The sequence below is a fragment of the Oncorhynchus clarkii genome, chromosome 6 (genome assembly GCF_045791955.1).
Source record: "Oncorhynchus clarkii lewisi isolate Uvic-CL-2024 chromosome 6, UVic_Ocla_1.0, whole genome shotgun sequence".
NCBI lineage: Eukaryota > Metazoa > Chordata > Actinopteri > Salmoniformes > Salmonidae > Oncorhynchus > Oncorhynchus clarkii.
Window position 1 is genome coordinate 9,671,418 of NC_092152.1, and position 24,858 is coordinate 9,696,275.

General features: G+C 42.2%; 1 protein-coding gene across 1 annotated transcript in view; it reads left to right on the plus strand.

Moving 5' to 3' along the window:
- LOC139410598 (NIPBL cohesin loading factor a) overlaps window positions 1–24,718 on the plus strand; it is a 42,666-nt gene extending 17,948 nt beyond the window's left edge. Inside the window, exons 23-48 of the mRNA XM_071155904.1 lie at window positions 338–420; window positions 562–697; window positions 4,563–4,706; window positions 4,877–4,963; window positions 5,106–5,332; window positions 8,723–8,825; window positions 9,261–9,359; window positions 9,564–9,710; window positions 9,999–10,133; window positions 10,880–10,978; window positions 11,135–11,188; window positions 11,316–11,424; window positions 11,748–11,878; window positions 13,258–13,398; window positions 13,676–13,769; window positions 13,970–14,124; window positions 14,312–14,402; window positions 14,840–15,013; window positions 15,393–15,583; window positions 16,849–16,956; window positions 17,231–17,431; window positions 19,402–19,548; window positions 21,038–21,414; window positions 21,745–21,919; window positions 22,144–22,329; window positions 23,792–24,718. Of these exons, the coding sequence (XP_071012005.1) occupies window positions 338–420; window positions 562–697; window positions 4,563–4,706; window positions 4,877–4,963; window positions 5,106–5,332; window positions 8,723–8,825; window positions 9,261–9,359; window positions 9,564–9,710; window positions 9,999–10,133; window positions 10,880–10,978; window positions 11,135–11,188; window positions 11,316–11,424; window positions 11,748–11,878; window positions 13,258–13,398; window positions 13,676–13,769; window positions 13,970–14,124; window positions 14,312–14,402; window positions 14,840–15,013; window positions 15,393–15,583; window positions 16,849–16,956; window positions 17,231–17,431; window positions 19,402–19,548; window positions 21,038–21,414; window positions 21,745–21,919; window positions 22,144–22,329; window positions 23,792–24,145 (3,948 nt within the window). The 3' untranslated portion in view covers window positions 24,146–24,718. The remainder of the gene's footprint in view (window positions 1–337; window positions 421–561; window positions 698–4,562; window positions 4,707–4,876; window positions 4,964–5,105; window positions 5,333–8,722; window positions 8,826–9,260; window positions 9,360–9,563; window positions 9,711–9,998; window positions 10,134–10,879; window positions 10,979–11,134; window positions 11,189–11,315; window positions 11,425–11,747; window positions 11,879–13,257; window positions 13,399–13,675; window positions 13,770–13,969; window positions 14,125–14,311; window positions 14,403–14,839; window positions 15,014–15,392; window positions 15,584–16,848; window positions 16,957–17,230; window positions 17,432–19,401; window positions 19,549–21,037; window positions 21,415–21,744; window positions 21,920–22,143; window positions 22,330–23,791) is intronic.
- Window positions 24,719–24,858: the final 140 nt, after the last annotated feature.

A 24,858-nucleotide genomic window follows, 5' to 3' on the forward strand; every position in this document is an offset into this window, starting at 1 on the left:
GACAGCATGCCAGGGTGGATTGCAGAGGTCTTGAAAAAGAAGGGTCAACACTGCACTCTGCATCATCATCACTAAAATCCTTTGACACTTATGAAATGCTTGTAATTATACTTCAGCATTCCATAGTAACATCTGACAAAAATATCTAAAGACACTGAAGCAGCAAACTTTGTGGAAATTAGTATTTGTCATTCTCAAAACTTTTGGCCACGGCTGTACCCTCTCCAACACTATATATCACAGATATATTTTTGAAACTGAGATTCTCAAAACTGCGTTTCCTAGTGAAGAGCATCCTTATTTTAACAATCTTCTGTAAATGTTTGATTTGTTCTAGGTAGATCAGGACTTGCTGATCACCAACAACTACGAGACGGCCATGAGGACAGCCCAGAACTTCCTCTCGGTGTTCCTCAAAAAGTAAGATTGTCTTTCATCTCCAGATAGTTTGTCCTCTCTTTGTTTGTATCTCCTCATGACCCCATTGGCTGTGTTTAGTGTAATGTCCACCTAACAGCCTCTTTCCCTCTTCTTTCTCTTTCTGTGTTTTGTCGTGGCCAGATGTGGCAGTAAGCAGGGGAGCGAGGAGGACTACAGGCCTCTGTTTGAGAACTTTGTCCAGGACCTGCTCTCCACGGTCAACAAGCCAGAGTGGCCCGCTGCCGAGCTACTGTTGAGCCTGTTAGGCAGACTGCTGGTAAGTCCTGACTGGCTGCCTGTGTACTGTTAACTCAAAATGACACAACGACAAGGTTCCAGTTGAACAACGTTAACCTCTCTAGGGTAGGGGGCAGCATTTGGAATTTTGTATGAAAAGCATGCCCAAATTAAACGGCCTGCTACTTGGGCCCATAAGATATGTTATGTATATAACTGGTAGATTTGGATAGAAAACACTCTAAAGTTTCCAAAACTGTTAAAATAGTGTCTGTATAACAGAACTGATTTAGCAGGCGAACACCTGAGAAAAATCCATTCAGGAAGTTGTTTTTTGGCAGGGTTTTGTAGTTTTCTATTCAATACCATTACAGTATCCATTGACTTAGGACTCCATTTGCAGTTCCTATGCCTTCCACTAGATGTCAACAGTCTTTAGAAATCGTTTCAGGCTTGTATTCTTATAAATGAGTGAGTAAGACCAGTCTGAAGGAGTGGACCCTAATGTGACAGAGTTTTTTTTCAGGCGCATGTGCATTTCTTGTTTACCTTTTATATTGACAGCATTATTGTCCGGTTGAAATATTATAGATCATTTAGGCTAAAAAAACAACCTGAGGATTGAATCTAAACATCGTTTGACATGTTTCTTTGAACTTTACGGATACAATTTGGATTTTTTGTCTGATTTTTGAGTCTGAGTTTGAGCCTGTGGATTACTGAAGAAAACGCGCTAACAAAACGGAGGTTTTTGGATATAAAGAGACTTCATCGAACAAAAGGAACATTTATTGAGTAAATGAATGTCTTCTGATTGCCACCATATGAAGATCATCAAAGGTAAGGGATTCATTTTATCTCTATTTCTGAGTTTTGTAACTCTTCTGCTTGGCTGGTTACTGTTTGTAATAATTTGTCAACTGGGCTATGTTCTGGGCTAGGTATGCTTTCGCCGAAAAGCATTTTATAAATCTGACACTGTGGTTGGTTTAACAAGAAGTTAATCTTTAAACCTGTGTAAAATATGGTTTGTTTTCTGAATTTTTATAATGAGCATTTCTGTAATTGAATTTGGCGCTCTGCAACCTCACTGGATGTTGGCCAGATGGGATGCTAGCGTCCCACATACCTTAGAGAGGTTAACTCAACCGTATTAGCGCAATACATGGTTGCCATTGCACTCAGGCCAGGTTCACCTACAACGAGAGACTTGCACAGGCGCACTAATAAGCGTGATAGCATCGTAATAACAAATATAGTGATACTTAAAACATGAACTTAACAATCTCCCACTTTAAAGACAAATTAAACAGCAGCAAAGTATTTAAAGGTTTCAAGTATTATTTACGTTACCCATTACAGATGGGTTGTGTGACAGTTTTTATTTGTATTTCTCAAGCTACCTGAGAGAATTTGTCAATAATAGCCACCGGTTTATATCCCCCGATACCACGACGGCCCTCAAAGATCTTCACTGGACTTTATGCACACTGGAATCCACATACCCTGAGTCTGCATTTATTCTAGCTGGGGATTTTAACAAAGCAAATTTGAGGAAAATGTATTTATTGTTGTACTCGCCCTGCTAAAACGCTCGACCATTCCTATACTACCTTCCAGACTGCGTATAAGACCCTTCCCCGCCCTCCATTCGTCAAATCGGACCACGATTCCATCTTGCTCCTCCCCTCCTATTGGCAGAAACTCAAACAGGAAGCACCCGTGGTAAGGACGAATCAACGCTGGTCTGAACAATCGGAATCCACAATTCAAGATTGTTTTGGTCACACTGACTGGGATAAGTTCAGGAAATATCGACACAAACTCGACATTCACCGTATTGGTATATCAGGAAGAGCATAGGAGATGTTGTACCCACTGTGACTATTAAAACCTACCCCAACCAGAAACCGTGGATAGATGGGAGCATTCACACAAAACTGAAAGCGCGAACCACTGCATTTTACCAGGGCTAGAAGACTAGGAGTATAGAAGAATACAAACAGTGTAGTTATTCCCTCCGCAATGCAATCAAGCATTGGTAATAGGCACAAAGATGAGTCCCAGTTCAACGGCTCAGACACCAGACGTATGTGGCAGGGTCAACAGACAATCACGGATTAGAAAATGAAATCCAGCCATGTCGCGGACTGTAAGGTGCATGTATTCAGTGCATGTGACTAATAAAATTTGATTTAGATTTTAATGGTATTAATATTAATTTGCATATATTTCCGTTAATTCACACGGAAAGTTTCCACCTCCTGAATATTCCCCAAAATGTGCAACCCTACTTAATAGTAAGGGGATATCTGTAGGGACCACATCTGTTTCAATGTGACTCTTAGTCTGACACATTGTTGCTGGTATCTTGACTCTCTTGGTAGAATGGACGATTCTCTCATCTCCAAATTTGAAAGCTCTTTTGCTTGGCGTGTCAATCATATGTTGTACGTCTTTCATATTTAGTTTACTGACATGGCTGTCAAGCCATTTCGCACCACAAACTGTGCAGTACATGCAGCATCAATCACAGCTGATCCTAACGATTCAACTATAAAGATGTCAGTATCAGAAGCAGATTGGTTTGAAAACTGCTCTATCTCTGTGTTTACATTTTCCTCTGTTAGTTTAACTTGTTCATTTTTACGAGGACAGTCTTCAACACAAACGGTAAGTGCTTTGACAAATAGCACATTTTGATCTCCGTCCATATGGCAATGGCGCCCTCGTCTGGTTGTCTTGAGAACATGACTTGTTGGAGCCTTTTCTCTGCTGCTCAGTGTCATGCTGCGTCACTCACTCACATTCCATCTGTTATCGGTGCGACAGACGTCTTATTCAACAGAAATTATTTTTTTAGTGCCCGACTAAATTGACGCAAAAGTCAGCACAGTACAAGCAGTCAAAGCCAACTGTTTCTCCCTACAATCCAGACATGCAGTATCTAGCAACAAAGCCAACTGTTTCTCCCTACCATCCAGACATGCAGTATCTAGCAACTTGAAAGCTAACACTGCACCCGGGAGAACCATCTCGTAACTTACATGAGCATCCTATTGTACCTCTGTTCGAGATCAATTATGTAGCCCGTCAACGCAACCGAAATGTCTTTAGTAACACTGTCAAAAGTTTTTGAATATGTCTCGTAGGCACCGTCTTTCTCTTTTAAGACACACAGAATCCAGTGTCCTCATCGAAGTTCCCATACCGTCGTCCTTGTTCCAATCCTCAACGAATTTTCCCAGTGCTGTATCTCGCTCTTCCTTCGAGCGATAATACCACCACCACAATACCACTTGCCTATTCTTGTCCAGATTCCAAGTTCATTTTCACAACTTTTTTTAGAACCTCTTCTCGTCGAAGCGAGGTGCCACATTGGTAGCAGAGGATGGTTAATAACTACAAAGTTAATTCAAAATGACACAACGACGAGGTTCCAGTTTAACAACGTTAACTCCACCACATTAACACTATCCATGGTTGCCATTGCACTCAGGCCAGGTTCGTCTACAACGATACTTTTTGCGCAGGCGCACTAATAAAAGTGATAGCTCCGTAATAACAGAAATACAGTGATACTTAAAACATTTAACTTTACATCTACCGTAGATCATTCCATATGTACAATGTTGCTGGATTCGTTAGGAAGAATCCTATTGGTTGGTCTTGGGGTATTCGCTCTACTTTCCCTGTCAAAAGAGTAACCACAAACGCAGTAATACTACTATACTAGTCCAACTGTCTACTGTTCTGCTTGGTGCATCTACCTCATCAGAGTAGAGGCCCTGACCCATCACCTCTCTCTCCATCCATCCCTTCTGCTCCTCACCCCCTTCTCTCTCTCCCTCCCTGCCTCCCTCTCTGTACCCTACTCACTCACTCACTCACCCACTCACTCACAGGTGCACCAGTTCAGTAACAAGCAGACGGAGATGACCCTGAGGGTTGCCTCCCTGGACTATCTAGGCACGGTGGCCGCTCGCCTGCGCAAAGATGCCGTCACCAGCAAGATGGACCAGCGATCCATTGACCGCATCCTGAAAGAGGTAGGGAACAACATGACTGCTGTTTCTCAGAACCTGCATTGAGGTGGACACGACTTGAAGGCGGCCAACCAATTAGGATGGCGGAGGTGGGGACGGGACAGAGGCGCGGGGGGAACAAACGCGCAGAAGGGTTGGAACATTTTGAATTTTTTTTTCCTTTTCCCACACAGACCCAAGGTGACGACGAGACCCAGCAACTGCAGAAAGCCCTTCTGGACTACATGGAGGAGAACACAGAGACCGACCCTTCACTATTGGTCAGTTTGTGTTACACCACTACGCTCAATATTTTGATTTTGATCAACTTTGAGATTATTTTTTTGGAAGGAATAGATGCTTAACAAATAATATATTAATTAGAGATTTCCTTCTACTAACTGTGTACTTTGCTTTTGCCAGTTTGCCAGGAAGTTCTACATAGCGCAGTGGTTCCGCGACACCACCATAGAGACCGAGAAGACCATGAAGAGCCAGAAACGGGACCGGGAAGAGGACTCGTCGGACGGCCCTGGCCACCACGCCAAGGACATCGAGACCATTGGGGAGGTCATGCAGCGGGCCGAGGCACGCAAGAAGTTCCTCCGCAAGATCATAAAGACGGTCCCCTCCCATTTCACCACCCTGAGGTACTGCACGTCTGTGTGTCTGTCTGTCCCGAGGTATTTGGAAATACTTTTTTAATACCGTTAGTACTGTTAACTGTTTCTAGTTCAATACATTTGACTATTTGTAGCTGCTTTTTAGGTTAACCTGCAGTCAACTAGTGAAATATGTTAGGAGATAAATCAGATCCCGTTCTTCCGTTCTCCTGTCACATTATCTTACATTCAGAGTATTTGAGCAGAGTTGTGTGGTTGGAAATCTCAGTCATCGCGTGCCACATCCTTTACAACCCCTTCGCTAACAGCGCTCACAAGAAAATAAACTGCTGCTCCATATTCACTCCATTCATTAAAATCCCAGTTTAACCAACATCCATCTATTGTTGTGACTACCTGGATCTACCATTTGGTTTAGAAGTATTGAAACCAAACCATATGATTTGAATGAAAAGTATTTAAATAAACAACATGAAAAGATGAATGTAAGAAATGCACATCATTTCAAATAGACTACATGTCATATTAAACATGATATAAACACTGTAAATAGACTACATGTCATATTAAACATGATATAAACACTATAAATAGACTACATGTCATATTAAACAGCATATAAACACTGTAAATAGACTACATGTCATATTAAACATGATATAAACACTGTAAATAGACTACATGTCATATTAAACATGATATAAACACTATAAATAGACTACATGTCATATTAAACAGCATATAAACTCTGTAAATAGACTACATATCATATTAAACATGATAAAAACACTGTAAATAGGCTACATGTCATATTAAACAGCATATAAACACGATAAATAGGCTACATGTCATATTAAACAGCATATAAACACTGTAAATAGGTCAGGAGCCAGACAGGGAGCCTGAATGATTTAGGCTGTATTATTTACATTATTTCAAGGCTATAACATACAAATAAATACATTGTGAAGCGTTTGCCAGTGACACACTATTCTGTCAGGGACATAAAGCCTGCTGCATTAAAACATTTTGTTGTAGTCAATCATTATAGTAAATTATGCATAGGCTCCGAATTCATCTTTAGAAGCAGGAGTCTGGCCAGTCTGTGTCTTCAGGCTCGTGATGGTGCCTGGAGAAGCCGGCCAGCAGTTGAGAATATCCTCTCCACACTTGCAGAGCCACTGGGGATGATTAACACCCTTTGGGCCACTCTTGCCAGGCTGGGCAGGGGATGCAGAGTTTTTTTTATTTAATTTAATTTTTTAAAGGTTTTTAGGCAAAATAACCCAATCAAACCGGAAAGCTCCTTGAACGTGGGAAAATGCCAGGCCTTTTGGGCCAAAAGTCAGTTATGGCCTATAGTATTGATAATAGCACCAACATGAACAAAACATTTTAGTTTAGAAATACTTTGCTACAATGACAATGCATGCTTTGTCAGGCATGTCCTGAGTTTGTGAAGTGAGCGCTGCGGGCGAGAATGCCGACGCTCCGGCCTTTGGGAATCTCTCTCCCCAGCTCTGCTCCGCTCACATACTCTGTTTACACTGTAAATCTTACCGTAGTTCAATCACAACAGTTGAGCCAGTCACGTGTTAGTTTGTAAATACAACAGGAGGAAGTAGAAGCAGGTGAGACCAGCTGTTTTTTGTGTGGTTTAATTGGCTAGTCATCTCAGCGTAGCGCCTGTTCTGCTGTTCCATCAGAAAAAGCATGCGTCATACGTTTTGTGTTCATTTGCACAATGTCTCTCGTTCACAAACGTGTAAATATCCAAAAATGGGAGAAGGATGGTAATTAAGATATGAACATCTGTATTCCTGCACAACCCTAGGTCAGACCACCCAGTGGAATAGTGTTAGTCATTGTAATTATATATATTATATTTCTAGAATATCTATTCATTTATGGATATAATTATATTACGATGCTGAACCATCTCCGTAACAAGGCTGTTGTATAGCCTGATGTGAAGGATCAGCTGTCTGAGCAGCTATCTGTAAATACTATTACTTACCCTCTTGCTCTTTTACACCCCAGTATCTCTATTTGCACATCATCATCTGCACATCTATTACTCAAGTATTGATAATTGTCATTATTTTAGCCTCAATGGCCTATTTATTGCCTTTACCTCCCTACTCTTCTACATTTGCACACACTGTACATAAATAGAAAAATATTTTATTTTGTGTTATTGCCTGTACGTTTGTTTATGTGTAACTCTGTTTTTGTCGCACTTTGCTTTATCTTGGCCAGGTCGCAGTTGTAAATGAGAACTTGTTCTCAACTAGCCTACCTGGTTAAATAAAGATGTTCTCAACTGGCCTACCTGGTTAAATAAAGGTGTTCTCAACTGGCCTACCTGGTTAAATAAAGGTGTTCTCAACTGGCCTACCGGGTTAAATAAAGGTGTTCTCAACTGGCCTACCTGGTTAAATAAAGATGTTCTCAACTGGCCTACCGGGTTAAATAAATGTGTTCTCAACTGGCCTACCTGGTTAAATAAAGATGTTCTCAACTGGCCTACCGGGTTAAATAAAGATGTTCTCAACTGGCCTACCTGGTTAAATAAAGATGTTCTCAACTGGCCTACCGGGTTAAATAAAGATGTTCTCAACTGGCCTACCGGGTTAAATAAAGATGTTCTCAACTGGCCTACCGGGTTAAATAAAGATGTTCTCAACTGGCCTACCGGGTTAAATAAAGATGTTCTCAACTGGCCTACCTGGTTAAATAAAGATGTTCTCAACTGGCCTATCGGGTTAAATAAAGATGTTCTCAACTGGCCTACCGGGTTAAATAAAGATGTTCTCAACTGGCCTACCTGGTTAAATAAAGATGTTCTCAACTGGCCTACCTTGTTAAATAAAGATGTTCTCAACTGGCCTACCTGGTTAAATAAAGGTGTTCTCAACTGGCCTACCGGGTTAAATAAAGATGTTCTCAACTGGCCTACCGGGTTAAATAAAGATGTTCTCAACTGGCCTACCTGGTTAAATAAAGATGTTCTCAACTGGCCTACCTTGTTAAATAAAGATGTTCTCAACTGGCCTACCTGGTTAAATAAAGGTGTTCTCAACTGGCCTACCGGGTTAAATAAAGATGTTCTCAACTGGCCTACCGGGTTAAATAAAGGTGTTCTCAACTGGCCTACCGGGTTAAATAAAGGTGTTCTCAACTGGCCTACCGGGTTAAATAAAGGTGTTCTCAACTGGCCTACCGGGTTAAATAAAGATGTTCTCAACTGGCCTACCGGGTTAAATAAAGGTGTTCTCAACTAGCCTACCTGGTTAAATAAAGATGTTCTCAACTGGCCTACCTGGTTAAATAAAGGTGGAATAAAAAAGGAGATGGGCCCCCAGTGGTTGATGTAAATCCTAAAACTGTTTTCCCCAACCGGTTCTGTGTTGGCAGAATGAACTCTGACACGGTGGACTACGACGACTCCTGTCTCATCGTCCGCTACTTAGCCTCCATGAGGCCGTTCGCCCAGAGCTTTGATATTTACTTAACCCAGGCAAGAAACCCACAAGCATGTTCTTTTTATTCATCTGCTTTGTTGCTTTCTGTTCATTTATGTACTTTATTTTGTGGTTTTTACTGTATAGTGTTGTGGTTTTAAATAATGTTTGATTTGAAGCTGTTAAATGAACTCAGGGCCCATAATCAAAATGCTTCTCAGAGTTGGAGTATAGATCTCGTTTCCATCAGTTTCACCTTCTAGATCATAATGAATACCATTGTATGGACAGAGGGTCGTACCTGATACCATATTAGCTCTCCTTCTTGATGTTGCTCTGTCCTACCAGGCAGTGAGTAACAATGAGCAACACCATGGCTTTTCTCTCACTCACTTTCTCCATCTCCCTTCTTCTTTCTCTTCGCTCTCTCTCTCTTTCCATTACCCCCCATCTCTCTCTCTCTTTCCATTACCCTCTTTCTCTCTCTCTAGATCTTGCGAGTCCTGGGGGAGAGTGCAATCGCTGTCCGGACAAAAGCCATGAAATGTCTGTCTGAGGTGGTTTCTGTGGATCCTAGCATTCTTTCCAGGGTAAGAGTGTATAATGTGTGACCAGTCTTGTCCTGTGGCAGTGTGAAAGAAACATGTTTTTTTGCTTTGTATGTGTTCTATTTTTAAAACTTGACGGATGAAATGGTGCGTTAACAGTGGACGGAATGAACAAAATACAATTTATTTTTTATTTTTTTGTGGTGTGTTCCCTTTAACCTTGTTCTCCCCTGTCTGTGTGTGCAGTTGGACATGCAGCGCGGAGTGCATGGCCGTCTGATGGACAACTCCACCAGCGTGCGCGAGGCGGCCGTGGAGCTTCTGGGCCGCTTCGTGCTGAGCCGACCCCAGCTCACTGAGCAGTACTACGACATGCTTATCGAGAGGATTCTGGTGAGCCCCGAGCAACACATCTTAACGCACACTTCCCAAGTGTTTGAAAAAGCGATCTCAGCTGAAGAGTGTTGCACTGGATTCCGTCAATCCATTTGAGACTTTATGGATAGTTCACCTCATGTTCATGCACATTTGTTGTCTTCCACTGCCACCTATTGGCTAAATAAAAGTATTGCACCCACCACTGGCGCTCAGTTAAAAATGTACAGCCTTTTACTTTTTAAAGTTGTATACTTGAGATACGAGACGGTCAGTAAGTTTCTGCATGCTCTATCTCTTCCTCAGGACACGGGCATCAGCGTGAGGAAGAGGGTGATTAAGATCCTGAGAGACATCTGTCTGGAGCAGCCCACCTTCAACAAGATTACAGAGATGTGTGTGAGGATGATCCGTCGGGTCAACGACGAGGAGGGCATTAAGGTACTGTTCTTATCATTAGGGTCCAGAGTTGATCCTGACCAGGATCAAAGAAACTACAGACCCTATTGTTTCTAGGCTTAAAGGTGCAATGTGTCGAAATATAAAACATTTTCGCGTTTGTCTAATTTCAGTTTGTGACACAACAAGCGACGTGTTGTGTAGAGAATCATTATACCATCTAAACTGCTGTGAAATATTTTTTTTACACAGGATATGTATATTTTCTATAACCCAAAAAATATAGTTTTTTTCAGCTGTTTGAAGCTGATGTACATAAACAAAAGTGAAAAGAAAAGAAAAAAAAATACTTACGGAGGGGAAGCATAGAAATATGGCGTATAGAATGGATCTACCGCTTATCGGACTTACATTCAATGAGAATGACAGTTCTATAACTAACATTCCTATCTGGAATCAGTCATACACAAAACGCTATACTGGACCTTTTTTAAACTGCTGTATTGTCCGCTAGTTGAGTAGTTGTGTATTCTGAGAAGAAGCTGTCTACACAGTAGATTAGATGACTTTATTAATCACATGCACAGCATAAGAATGTCACTGTACCCTACGATTTATATCTGCATCGGTGGAACGTTGAAGTTGTTATGCTCCAACAGTGCAGGTAAAAAAAAATGAAAAAGTCAATGAGACAATAATATACACACTTACCTCCTGTAAGAACTTGAAGCTTCATCGTCTCCATGTGTGCCGTATTGACTCAACTGTGATACTTGTCCCTATGACAGAAACTAGTAAACGAAACATTCCAGAAGCTGTGGTTCACCCCGACCCCGGCCCACGACAAAGACACTATGACCAGGAAGATTCTCAACATAACAGACGTGGTGAGTGCACGTCAACGCTGTTGTCATCCAGTTAAACTCAAATCATTTGATGTGTTGTTTACATGCAAGTCATTTTGCAGATGTTCTGGTTTATTGTCCTACATCCGACTGCATCTTGGATTGTGCGATCGTTAACATGCTCAATGTGTTTTGCAGGTCACGGCTTGCAAAGACACGGGCTACGATTGGTTCGAGCAACTCCTTCAAAATGTAAGTTTTTTTTTTTTTTTTTTGTCGGAGTGCCGCCGCCTTGTCGTATTCACCAGAATGCATCTCTTCGAGTGCCGTTGGGGCTACAAACCTCCTTGTCTTTCTGCTCACTTCTCTCCTCTGTCAGCTGTTGAAAGTGGAGGAAGACGCTGCCTACAAACCGGCCCAGAAGGCTTGTGTGCAGCTCGTGGACAATCTTGTGGAGCACATCCTCAAATACGAGGAGTCTCTTACAGGTAACTTGCCTCAGTTTTGTTTTGACTTGTTTTCCCCCGCCAATTCCAGAGGACACTTTTTAAAAGGATAGATCACTGAAACTATCTAATCACTCATAAACAAATCCATCAAAAAACCCATCACAGTTTTTGCTTTGTCCTGAAAGCGCTCTCCATCTTGAGAACTTGATTGCTGACGTGCATACTTTTTTGGGTGATTGACCCATTATGAACAAAATACTAATATCTAGTTTTTGATGAACTATCCCTTTAACCCAGGGCTCTCAAACTGGCCGGCCATGAGTGGATTTCTTTAATGTAACGTGATTCTTGTCCTCTTTCAGAAAGTAAAGGGGTGAACTCCACGCGCCTCGTGTCCTGCATCACCACTCTCTTCCTGTTCAGCAAGATCCGGGCTCAGCTCATCGTCAAACACGCCATGACCATGCAACCCTACCTGACCACCAAGTGCAATGTGAGATTATCCCAAAGAGCCCTCGTCTCCCACCCCCCCAAAAAAAGTCACGATGCAAAACCTATCAAATCAGAATCGCCTTTATTTATACATTTGACCTGGTAAAATGGTGCTGACCTCAACATTTTATTTAACTAGGCAAGTCAGTTAAGAACTAATTCTTATTTACAATGACGGCCTAACCCAGACGACACTGGGCCAATTGTGCGCCGCCCTATGAGACTCCCAATCACGTCCGGTTGTGATACAGCCTGGAATCGAATCGGGGTCTGTAGTGACGCCTCTAGCACTGAGATGCAGTGCCTTAGAACGCTGCACCACTTGGGAGGTAGAATAGGTCTATACGGAATATATATATATATACAAAATAATGAACAAGTAATTTACATACAGTATATACTATAGAACAATTCCACATAATGAGAGAGAACATGATGGTACTGGTTGAAATGTTTGGATGGCTCTGTGGTGTTTATTGTAAAATGCACATTTCAGACCACAGTGTGAAGAAGGTCACCTCTAGTGTTGTGATTGCATCACAAGCTAGGTTTCCATCCAGTTGGCCACACATTTCCATGAATATATTCAAAAATATGCATAAAAATAATATGCTAATTTCCCCACCAGAGATGTTGTGTGATGATGTAGGGCACATAAAAATAATATGCTAATTTCCCCACCAGAGATGTTGTGCGATGATGTAGGGCACATAAAAATAATATGCTAATTTCCCCACCAGAGATGTTGTGCGATGATGTAGGGCACATAAAAATAACCTGCGGTTAAATTCCCACGTACCGATTTTAAAATAAAAATACACAAGTTAAATGGGTTTCGATAACATTTTCAACTCTACTGATGGTTTTGTCACTAAACATTTTGTGTTAAATAGTGAATGTGCCCACTGTGGTATTGGCAGCTTTTCTCTAGCAAACAGCGTGCAGATACAGTGCAGGTATAGCCTACATGATGAGCAAGATTATTTTAACCAGAACAAGACCCTAGATATTTATTGAACGGAGCATCAAGCTCACCTTTCACCACACTGTGAAGTTCATCAGTAGTAGTTTATTAAACTGTATGTTTTCCTGAGTCGTAGTGGGAGGACCACACAACATATAAATCGCGTGACTCCCAAGTTTCACTTTGATATGATGGTTATTATATCAATATTTGCACATAAAGGCGTTTCCACTGACATTTCTCGCATAATTAATTTTACTGACACGAAGATCCCGCCTTGTCTAGTGTGTTTTGTTTTGTCGACATTTGGAAAGTTTACCGTTCAAATTTGCTGTTTCCATCAGGCCTGTCGTGTACTTTATGTTCATATAAAGATTGTATGGAAACCTGAGTATTAATGCTGTGTTGTGGTGCAGAACGCCAGCGACTTCATGGTGATCTGTAACGTGGCCAAGATCCTGGAGCTGGTGATCCCTCTGTTGGAGCACCCCTCTGAGACCTTCCTCACCACCATAGAGGAAGACCTCATGAAACTCATCATCAAATACGGCATGACGGTGCGTAGAGTCCTAGTGTTCTGGATATATAGGGTTGCGAAACTCCAGGAACTTTCCCAGAATTCCTAGCTTTTCCAGAAATATTGGTTGAACAATTTCTTGATTTGCCTGCTTCATCCCCAACCGTGATTTCTGGGAATTTTGAAGAAATTACTTGAATGTTGGATCGCATGCCCTGCACATTTCAAATGAGCTCATGCTTTTTACTAGGCTAGATGGTAGTATTGTTGTTGCTAAACAACTGAACATATCCCCCCCCCCCTCCGTCCTCTGCCAGGTTGTCCAACACTGTGTCAGCTGCCTCGGTGCCGTGGTCAACAAGGTGACCCACAACTATAAGTTTGTGTGGTCTTGCTTTAACAGATACTATGGTGAGTTCACACTCACACACACACCATCTCCTCAGCTTACTCCTGGTGTGTTCAAGCTCTGTCTGTGTTATGACTGACACACAACATGCAGGCGTTTTTGAATTTGATTTGATTTGACAATTCAGCCATGTGGATACAATGCATTTCAAATCCATCTAGAGAATATCTAGTATAACCCAGCCGTGTTGTGTTCTTCGAAGGTGCTCTGACCAAGCTGAAGACGCAGCACCAGGAAGATCCCAACAGTACAGCTCTGGCTGCCAACAAGCCGGCCCTCCTGCGCTCCCTCTTCACCGTGGGAGCCTTGTGTCGACACTTTGAGTTCGACATGGAGGAGTTCAAGGGCATCACCAAGGTAAAGGACTCCTTTATAATTCAAACCGAACTCCAGTCATATGGATGTATGTAAAATAACTGGGAATAAGAAATCACTTTTTTAAGCTTCCAACCTTGGTTCCAACCTTCCAACCTGGGCTGACCTGGGCTTCCAACCTGGTTCATCAATCATAATCTCTTCTTCTCCCTCGGGCTGTTCTGTCCAGGTGGTAATCAAAGAGAAGGTGCTGGAGCTGCTGCTCTACTTTACCAAACATGAGGACGAGGAGGTGAAGACCAAGGCTATCATCGGCTTAGGTAAAATATCACGCACACCTGCCTCCCCCCCCCGCCCCATGGCCTGCTGGGTTCACCTTCTGATTCCTCCTCACCTCTTCTAAAATTGGACTGGGGCCAACATTCAGTAGGCCAACTTTGTAGAAAGTTATGAGTAGAGCTGAGTTGATTCCTTATTCTACACATTTGAATATTATGTTATATTATGCCAAACCAACATGTCTATCTATGTCTATTTGAACATTCTACAACGTTGTGTCTTTCTGAACGCAGTCCTGCGTTTTTGTTCTGGGTCGCTATGAATTCCAGGGGTATATTCATTAGAAAGCAAACGGCATTAAATGGGGATGGACCTACCTGAAGTTGTTCAATAAGAACTGCTTGTTTTTCTTTTTTGTTGCAAAATGTTTTGAACTAATGAATTCACCCGTGGTCTTCCATCCTGTGCTCCATCACAGGCTTCCTGGTGATTATGCACCCTAGCCAGATGTTTTCCCCGGAGGTGAAGACCCTGTACAACGGAATCCTGGCCGACAGGAGCACCTCGGTCAACTTGAAGATCCAGGTGTTGAAGAACCTGCAGACCTATCTGCAGGAGGAGGACTCGCGCATGCAGGAGGCTGACCAGCAGTGTGAGTAACCACTGCCTGCTCCGAAGCCAAACCAACCCACTCGCACACCCTCTTACAGCCTCACAGCTTTTTGCATAGCTTGATCTGTTCAAACAACAACAAGACACCCCGCCACTGTTTTGGAGAACGGTTTAGGGACGGGGCTGGATAAATATAACCACTCAAATGCATAGGTGGAGTTATGGAAGCAAGGACTCAACCATACATGAGATCAAAAGGTTTTTTCAGATTGCCCCTTTTAACGTGACAAACAAATATTCCCAATCCTATGCCGTACGTGTCAAACTGAGCCTTAACGGTTTGGTAGCAGTCTTCTCTTAACGATGTGTGCTGCTCTGTCTTCAGCCGTTGGTGACTCTGTCTGTCTCTCGCCATGCAGGGAAGAAGCTGTCCAAGCAGGAGGACCTGAAGGAGATGGGGGATATCTCATCGGGCATGAGCAGTTCCATCATGCAGCTGTACCTCAAGCAGGTGCTGGAAGCCTTCTTCCACACCCAGTCCAGCGTGCGCCACTTTGCCCTCAACGTCATCGCACTCACCCTCAACCAGGGCCTCATCCACCCCGTGCAGGTAAACCATGCTTGTTTGGGGGGAAAAATGAATCCTTTTGGCAGTCTATAACCCTGTCTGTGACACTCTTTCTTTACTGGGAGAATATTGGAATGAAGTGCCCATTCCATAGGATGTTTTCCTCGTACCAGTGTGTGTTAGCACAGAGGGTCTGAAACCTTTTCTTGCCCGGGGACCCCCTCCCAGGCAAACCGGCGTCCCAGGGACCCCCTCCCAGGCAAACCGGCGTCCCAGGGACCCCATCATACGCTAGCTTAACTTTTTGATGATGGCAAGGAGAAGCAATCAACATATTTAAAATGAAAATATTTGGTAGATAATTGGAAGAGGAAGTGTATTATTAGCCAGCAACTGCTAAGAGCAGCTGTTTAGCTTGTTAAACAAAGGTTAGCCATACTGTATGTCCATGTCAAGAAAGCTTAACCAATAGCCAGCGGCACGGGTAGCCTATTCACGGGTGCTTTTTCAGTGTAATCTGCTCAATGTTAGTTGAAGTTTACATTTAGAAAGAGTATATCCTATTTTCTGTTGTAGATATGTAATTCAAACTTTGTTTATTCTGTTGCAAGCGATATTCCTAAAAAACTTTTTTTTTTTTTAAATTAAGTTTTTGTATATATTTTTCTGACCTCTTGCAGTATTTAGGGATCCGCAGATACACGGTTGAATACCCCTGTGCTAGGATGTTTTTGAAAAATATGTTATATACAATTCGCAATTATTTATACCGATCTAAAACTACGCATAAGTCAGCAATGACAGAGGAAGACTCGACTCTGATACACATGGGAATAATATTTGGTTTCTCTCTGACATTCAGAAGCAGAGCTATGACCTAAAGTCGAGGAGTCAAAGAAATTGGACTTTGCTTGGGAAGTAATTTTATGCAATGTGTGACTCGCTATCAATTGATTGAATCACTTTCTGTAAAATTAAATTGAGGGTTCATATAAATGATCATAAAACATTTGTTAGCTAAATAATATTTGGGGAAATCGGGTCTTTATTTCCCTTATCTATTATCGTCAAATAGCCTACGTAGAATTTCAGGAAATTAGGTTCAAAACAACATGCTCCAAGGTCCCTCAAATTAAATAAAATCAAGCTAATGCTTTACTTACTATAGGCTATCACAATAAAAAAAAGTTTTTTAATAAGGGGAGTGTTTTTATTCAAATATAAAAAGAGGACCCTCTGTGTTAGGATGTTTTTCCCTCAGACCCCTGTTAGGATGTTTTCCCCTCAGACCAGTGTCTTTTCTCCAGTGTGTACCGTATCTTATCGCCATGGGAACGGACCCCGAGCCCAGTATGAGAAACAAAGCGGACCAGCAGTTGGTGGAGATCGACAAGAAGTACACCGGATTCATTCACGTGAGTCCATACTCTAAATGGTAGCACACCTCCAAACGTTTAACCATTTATCCTCAAACTCCTCCCATACAGTTCAAAGATGGTTAACGCCGCGTCTTGAACCCCTCACCGGGTGACCAAAGGATGCGTCATAAATGGCTCCCTATATAGTGCAAGACTTTTGACCAAGAGCCCTATTGTCCTTGGTTTAAAGTTGTGCACTATATAGGGGATAAGGTGCCATTTGGGCCTGGTGTTATCAGCTTTAGCTGACGACGCGTCTCCCCTCCTACAGATGAAGGCAGTGGCTGGGATGAAGATGTCCTACCAGGTGCAGCAGGCCATCATGGCGTCCCGCAAGAGCATCATCCGAGGCTTCCGGCATGACGAGACCACCTCGGCCCTCTGCGCCCACCTCTTCTCCATGGTCCGAGGGAACCGGCAGCACCGGCGAGCCTTCCTCATCTCCCTGCTCAACCTGTTTGACGACAGCTCCGTGAGTCTCCTCATCCAAACCCCACCTCTTTTATCAATAGACTATTTGCTTGCTAGTTAGATTTATGTTGTTTTCTTACGGCGTTGGCCTCTTGGCCAGGTCTCCTTTCCTGATAGGCTTCCTGTGTAAATAAAGAAGAAAACTTACTGTTGTTTTAAGTCAAATGTTATTTGTCACGTGCAGAATACAACGGAGAAATTCTTGCTTTACAAGCCCTTAACCAACGATGCAGAGTTAGATTTGAATTAAAATAGGAACACAAAGAATAAAATACACAAGAATGGAGCTTCATACAGGGACTACCAGATCAATGTGGAGCTATATACGGGGACTAACAGATCAATGTGGAGCTATATACAGGGACTACCGGATCAATGTGGAGCTATATACAGGGACTACCAGATCAATGTGGAGCTATATAAAGGGACTACCGGATCAATGTGGAGCTATATACAGGGACTACCGGATCAATGTGGAGCTATATACAGGGACTACCAGATCAATGTGCAGCTATATACAGGGACTACCAGATCAATGTGCAGCTATATACAGGGACTACCAGATCAATGTGGAGCTATATACAGGGACTACCAGATCAATGTGGAGCTATATACAGGGAGTACCAGATCAATGTGGAGCTATATACAGGGACTACCAGATCAATGTGCAGCTATATACAGGGACTACCAGATCAATGTGCAGCTATATACAGGGACTACCAGATCAATGTGGAGCTATATACAGGGACTACCAGATCAATGTGGAGCTATATACAGGGACTACCAGATCAATGTGCAGCTATATACAGGGACTACCAGATCAATGTGCAGCTATATGCAGGGACTACCAGATCAATGTGCAGCTATATACAGGGACTACCAGATCAATGTGCAGCTATATACAGGGACTACCAGATCAATGTGCAGCTATATACAGGGACTACCAGATCAATGTGCAGCTATATACAGGGACTACCAGATCAATGTGCAGCTATATACAGGGACTACCAGATCAATGTGCAGCTATATACAGGGACTACCAGATCAATGTGCAGCTATATACAGGGACTACCAGATCAATGTGCAGCTATATACAGGGACTACCAGATCAATGTGCAGCTATATACAGGGACTACCAGATCAATGTGCAGCTATATTCAGGGACTACCAGATCAATGTGCAGCTATATACAGGGTATTTGCGGTAGATATATACATGAAGGCAGGGTAAAGTGACTAGACACCAGGATAGATAATAATGTATTTGAGGTAGATATATACATGAAGACAGGGTAAAGTGACTAGACACCAGGATAGATAATAATAATAATAATAATGTATTTGAGGTAGATATGTACATGAAGGCACTAGGCAGGATAGATAATAATAATAATAATAATATTTGAGGTAGATATATACATGAAGACAGGGTAAAGTGACTAGACATCAGGATAGATAATAATAATAATAATAATAATGTATTTGAGGTAGATATGTACATGAAGGCAGGGTAAAGTGACTAGGCATCAGGATAGATAATAATAATAATAATAATGTATTTGAGGTAGATATGTACATGAAGGCAGGGTAAAGTGACTAGGCATCAGGATAGATAATAATAATAATAATAATAATAATGTATTTGAGGTAGATATGTACATGAAGGCAGGGTAAAGTGACTAGGCATCAGGATAGATAATAATAATAATAATAATAATGCATTTGAGGTAGATATGTACATGAAGGCAGGGTAAAGTGACTAGGCATCAGGATAGATAATAATAATAATAATGCATTTGAGGTAGATATGTACATGAAGGCAGGGTAAAGTGACTAGACATCAGGATAGATAAGAGTAGGATTAAAGGAAAGAGTAGCGGCAGCATATGAGTGTGACAGTGTGTTGTTGGTATGCGCGTGTGTATGAATGTGCGCGTTTGACTGATGGTTTGTGTCTCTTGTGCCTCTACAGAAGACTGAAGTGAACATGCTGCTGTTCATAGCCGACAACCTGGCCTGTTTCCCCTACCAGAGCCAGGAGGAGCCCCTCTTCATTATGCACCACATAGACATCACACTGTCTGTGTCCGGCAGCAACCTGCTGCAGACCTTCAAAGAGGTCAGGAGCACACACACGCGCACACACACACACAATCCTTGTACTTTTAACTAGGCTGGACAGTAGAATGAGTCAAAATTCACCCAAGGCTGAAAATGTCGAAAGAACGTTGGCTAAGCTGGAACACTAGCGCGAGCCCATAGCAAATGAATGGAATGGAATGTTGGCTAAGCTGGAACACTAGCGCGAGCCCATAGCAAATGAATGGAACGGAACGTTGGCTAAGCTGGAACACTAGCGCGAGCCCATAGCAAATGAATGGAACGGAACGTTGGCTAAGCTGGAACACTAGCGCGAGCCCATAGCAAATGAATGGAACGGAACATTGGCTAAGCTGGAACACTAGCGCGAGCCCATAGCAAATGAATGGAATGGAACGTTGGCTAAGCTGGAACACTAGCACGAGCCCATAGCAAATGAATGAATGGAATGGAATGTTGGCAGAGCATGTTTTTGACAGGAGTGATGCTTAAAATTCCATTTCACCTAAATGGCACCAAAAAATGTATCCCTTTTTATTTGACCACTAAAATCTGTTCTTAGGACAAAACTGAAAAATAACTTGTGTAGAAAGTTAACTTCCGCACCTCGATGGTGTCAAGTGTGCTTATGTCTGCATAACGAGGAAGTAGGGAAAAAATGGCAACTTCTGATTGTTTCTGGTCTAGTGTTTGATGACAACGGAATACACTGCCCAGCCTTACATAATTAGAAAGAGGAGATTATCATTATTTAAAAATGGTTTCTGACTTGAAAAAAATCGAAATATACACATTGTGAGATATTTCGCGAAATATACCAGCATGCCTCTCCATAGGAAAACAATGGGAGGAGCTCAGCGTTCCAAGGGCAAAAGGTTTTTCGGGGCTAGTGTTTGATGACAACGGAATACACTTTCCAGCCTTACATAATTAGAAAGAGGAGATTCTCATGATTTAAAATGCTATCAAATGTTGTTTTTTTAAAATCTATACACATTGCGAGATATTTGGCAAAATACAAACATGCCTATATTTCCCTATAGGAAACAATGGGACAATCTCAGAGTTCCATGAGTAGTTTTTTTGTTTGTTTACATTTTAACCACAAACAACGTGGGCAGGTCTCATTTCCAAAAATAGCAAAGCAGGCATTGTGATGTAGAACAATAAGCTGGAAATAGAATGTTTGGAAGGCAAGTTGGTGCCACGCTGCTCAATAGAACTAATGGGAGCTGGCAGGGTGAAAAATGCCCTAAAATAAGACCTGTTTTTTCGTGATTACTTAAACTACGGCAGGCAGCTGGGACATATGGTAATATTATGAAACTGGGCTCCACGGCAGATGCAATTAACTAGTTATCAGAAAAAAAATATTTAAAAATGTAATGTGTCCAGCCTATCTTAACATGATCAAATATACTTGTAAAGACATACACACAGTACCCATTTTAGAATTCACACAAATAGACAATTTGCTGACAGATTCCCCGCTCTCATTCTCTCCCCAGTCTCTTTTGAAGGAGCCGCGGCGCCGCGAGCCCAAAGTTAGAAAGGAGAGCCAGTCAAAGAACGGCTCTGGCGGGGAGGAGGACGAGGACAAGGAGATCTGTGACTCCCCCAGGAGCGATGAAAACTCAAACCCTGATGATGACGATGAGGTGGTGCGGCGGCCTAAGAAGTCCAAGAGGCCGGTGGCTGTGGAGGAACCCAGCTCGGAGTCGGATTTAGACCTGGAAGACCTGGACGTGGAAGATGTGGACCGGGTGATGCGGCGACTGCCCGAGAACGCCACGTCGCTCCTGGACTTTGCCAACGCCTCGCAGGGCATCCTGCTGCTCCTCGTGCTCAAACAGCACCTCAAGAACCTTTACAGCTTCTCAGACAGGTGTATATAACGTGACTTATAATACCAATTACAGGTGCCTCACACATGACATCCCTACTAAGGTTTACAGGCAGACGTGGGTTCAAATACTATTCTAAATCCTTTCAAATACTCCTGTTAGGCTAAAGCATAACATTTTGAGTAGTATTTGAATCCAGGTTCAAATACTCAATCTCTGAGGGCAAAATCTCTTAAATGAATTGATTGTCTGGCTATGACAAACCACCTTTGAACTCCCCTTGATCACTCATTTGATTGGTTTGATGTGGCTATGGACTTCAGATAATTAATGCACAATGGACTACTCACTCACTTTCTCCTTGTCTGCAGCAAAATCCAGAAGTACTCGCCGACTGAGTCAGCCAAAGTGTACGACAAGGCGGTGAACAGAAAGACAAACGTCCACTTCAAGCCCCGACAGACCATCGACTTCCTGTCCAACAACTGGGCCAACGTGGTGTTCACTCACGATATCAAGACGAGGATAGTCAAGCAGTACCTGGATGTGAGTGTTAGGCTTTGGCACCACCTGCATGTCCCAAACACGGACAGAGTTATACTGCCTCTACTTTCTAGCTAGTCATTTTCAGGTCCCTTTTCAACATTTTCAAGTCTTCAACTACTTTTGTAGCACGAATTTATGAATCGGAAGAAAATGTGGATGGATGTTAAAAAAAAAACGTGCACATGGAATGACCCGATAATCCTCTGCCTCTCTTGTCCCACTAGTTCAAAACCCTGATGGAACACCTGGACCCAGACGAGGAGGACGAGGAGGGCGAGGCGGCACAGGCCAGCGCCAACATCCGGAACAAAGCCATAAGCGCACTGCTTGGAGGGGCCGGCCACGGGCATCTTGCACCAGTAGAGTATGATGAGGATGACGAGAGTGAAGAAGATGAGAGAAACCCTGGGGTGAGACCCACAGCCATGCTTTTCCTTTACCAGCCTTTACCACTAAATACATACAGCACCTTCAGAAAGGATTCACACCACTTGGCTTATTCCACATTTGGTTGTTACTGCTTGAATTTAAAATGGAGTAAATTGAGATTTATTTATTTTTGTCACTGGCCTTCACACAAAACCCCATAATGTCAAAGTGATACGTTTTTAGAAATGTTTACAAATTAAAAGCGAAAAGCTGAAATGTCTTTTTAGTCGATAAATATTCAACCCCTTTGTTAAGGCAAGTCTAAATAATACACCTTTTGAGCATAGTGACGTTATTAATTACACTACAAAGGTACAGGCAATCCTTCCAAACTTGGTTGCCGGAGAGGAAAGAAACCGCTCAAATGTTTCCCCATGAGTTTAGAACAGTTAGTGTAAATGGCTGCGATAGGACTGAGAGTGGATCAACAACGTTGTAATTACTCCACAATTACAAACCTAATTGAGAGTGAAAGATAGAAGCCTGTACACAATGACACATTTCATCCTGTTTGCACCAAGGAACTAAAGTAATACTGCAAAAAATGTGGCAAAGAAATGAACTTTATATGCTGAATACAAAGTTATGTTTGGGGCAAATCCAATACAACACATTACTGAGGACCACTCTCCATATTTTCAAGGATGGTGGTGACTGCATCATGTTATGGTTATGCTTGTAATTGTTAATGCCATGGGGAGTTTTTCAGGATAAATTAACTGAATGGAGCTACTAGCAAAACCCTAGAGGAAAACCTGGTTGTCTACTTTCCACCAGACACTGGGAGATTAATTCACCTTTCAGCAGGACAATAACCTAAAACACAAGGCCAAATATACACTATACAATGTTCCTGAGGGGCCGAGTTACAATTTTTACTTAAATATGCTTGAAAATCTATGGCAAGACCTGAAAATGGTTGTCTAACAATGATCGACAACCAATTTGACAGAGGTTGAAGAATTCTGAAAAGAATAATGGGCAAATGTTGCACAATCCAGGTGTGGAAAGCTCTTAGAGACTTACCCAGAAAGACTCACAGCTGTAATCGCTGCCAGAGGTGATTCTAACACGTATTGACTCTGGGTTGAATCTAATTAAGATATATTAGTGTTATTTTTATGAATGTTTTACAAAAGTTAGAATTTTTCTTCTTTAACAGGGTATTTGGTTTATATCGTTGACAAAAGACGGTTAAATTCATTTTAATCTCACTTTGTAACAAATAAATGTCTAAAAAGTCAAGGGGTGTGAATGCTTTCTGAAGGCACTGTAAAGCATCCAAGATGCACTAAAGCATACTGTTTAGTAGCCTAATCTTGGAATTTGGTATCTTTAATCCCTAGATGAATATTTTATAGCTCTGCAACCCAGCCCGAATAAACTCCTGTATGTACCCAGGATAGAGCTCGAATGTAACCGCCTATTCTCTTCTCTCCTCAGTCCTCTCGGCGGGCGAGACGTTCGGGGGACCCCGGGAACCTCAACGAGAGCTTGGACTCTATGGACGTCATCGCCATCCATTGCCCCAAGCACAAGGACCGTCCGCAGCTCGCCCGGGTCATCCAGAAGATCAGCACAGGCTACAGCGTGCACTGGATGTCCGGCTCCTACTCTGGCCCCTGGGCCGACGCCAAGAAACGGGACGGACGCAAAACGGTGCCTTGGGTGGACACTATTAAGGAGTCTGACATCATTTACAAAAAAATCGCCTTGACCAGTAACCACAAACTGAGTAACAAAATGGCGCAGACTTTACGGTCACTGTACGCTGCCAAGGAGGGGACTTCCAGTTAATGAACCCTGCATTGAACCAACACCCCCTATTTCTACGATCACATCCACCCACCGCCAAACCAGAGGGAAATGTTACTCAAACATTGTTGGAGGCTCCTTCGCTGTTGTGCAGCAGAACCTAGGTTGTTTCATTTCTACTCCCACTGTATTATAGGTTTAACACAGAAAACTACAAATGTTTATATCTCAGAAAAAATAAAACATCTGTAAAGAAAAAAAAATAGAATAAAATCTTACGTGAATGTTGGAAATTAGTCCTTTTGATGGTCTTATTAAAGTGTTTTTTGAATTTAAACTAGTACCCGGTGGCTTTCTTTAGCTTAGATATTCTCTGAGATCTGATTTTTTTTTTTGTTTACTTTTAATTGTCCATGCTGTTAAATGGCAGAGTCTTCTGGGTATAATTTATTATATTTCAAGCCACGCATGCAGTATCTGTGGGCTACTTGCAGGATGATATTTTGTAAAGGTAGATTTTGTTGTATAAGGTCACCCTAGTTGTAAGAGAACAATGGGATCCTAGTCCTTATGGTGGAACAAATACTGCAATAAATTTTCTACTTCTCTTTGTCACTTGTCTTGTTAGTGTTAAATACTTATTTAATTGTTTGAAAAAGAAACTTATGGTCATTATTGTGTGCCGCTTGGAACCCTTAAAAGTAAGCAAATTGCTTTGAACTTGAACGCACGTCCCATCTGACCCATTGCGCTTT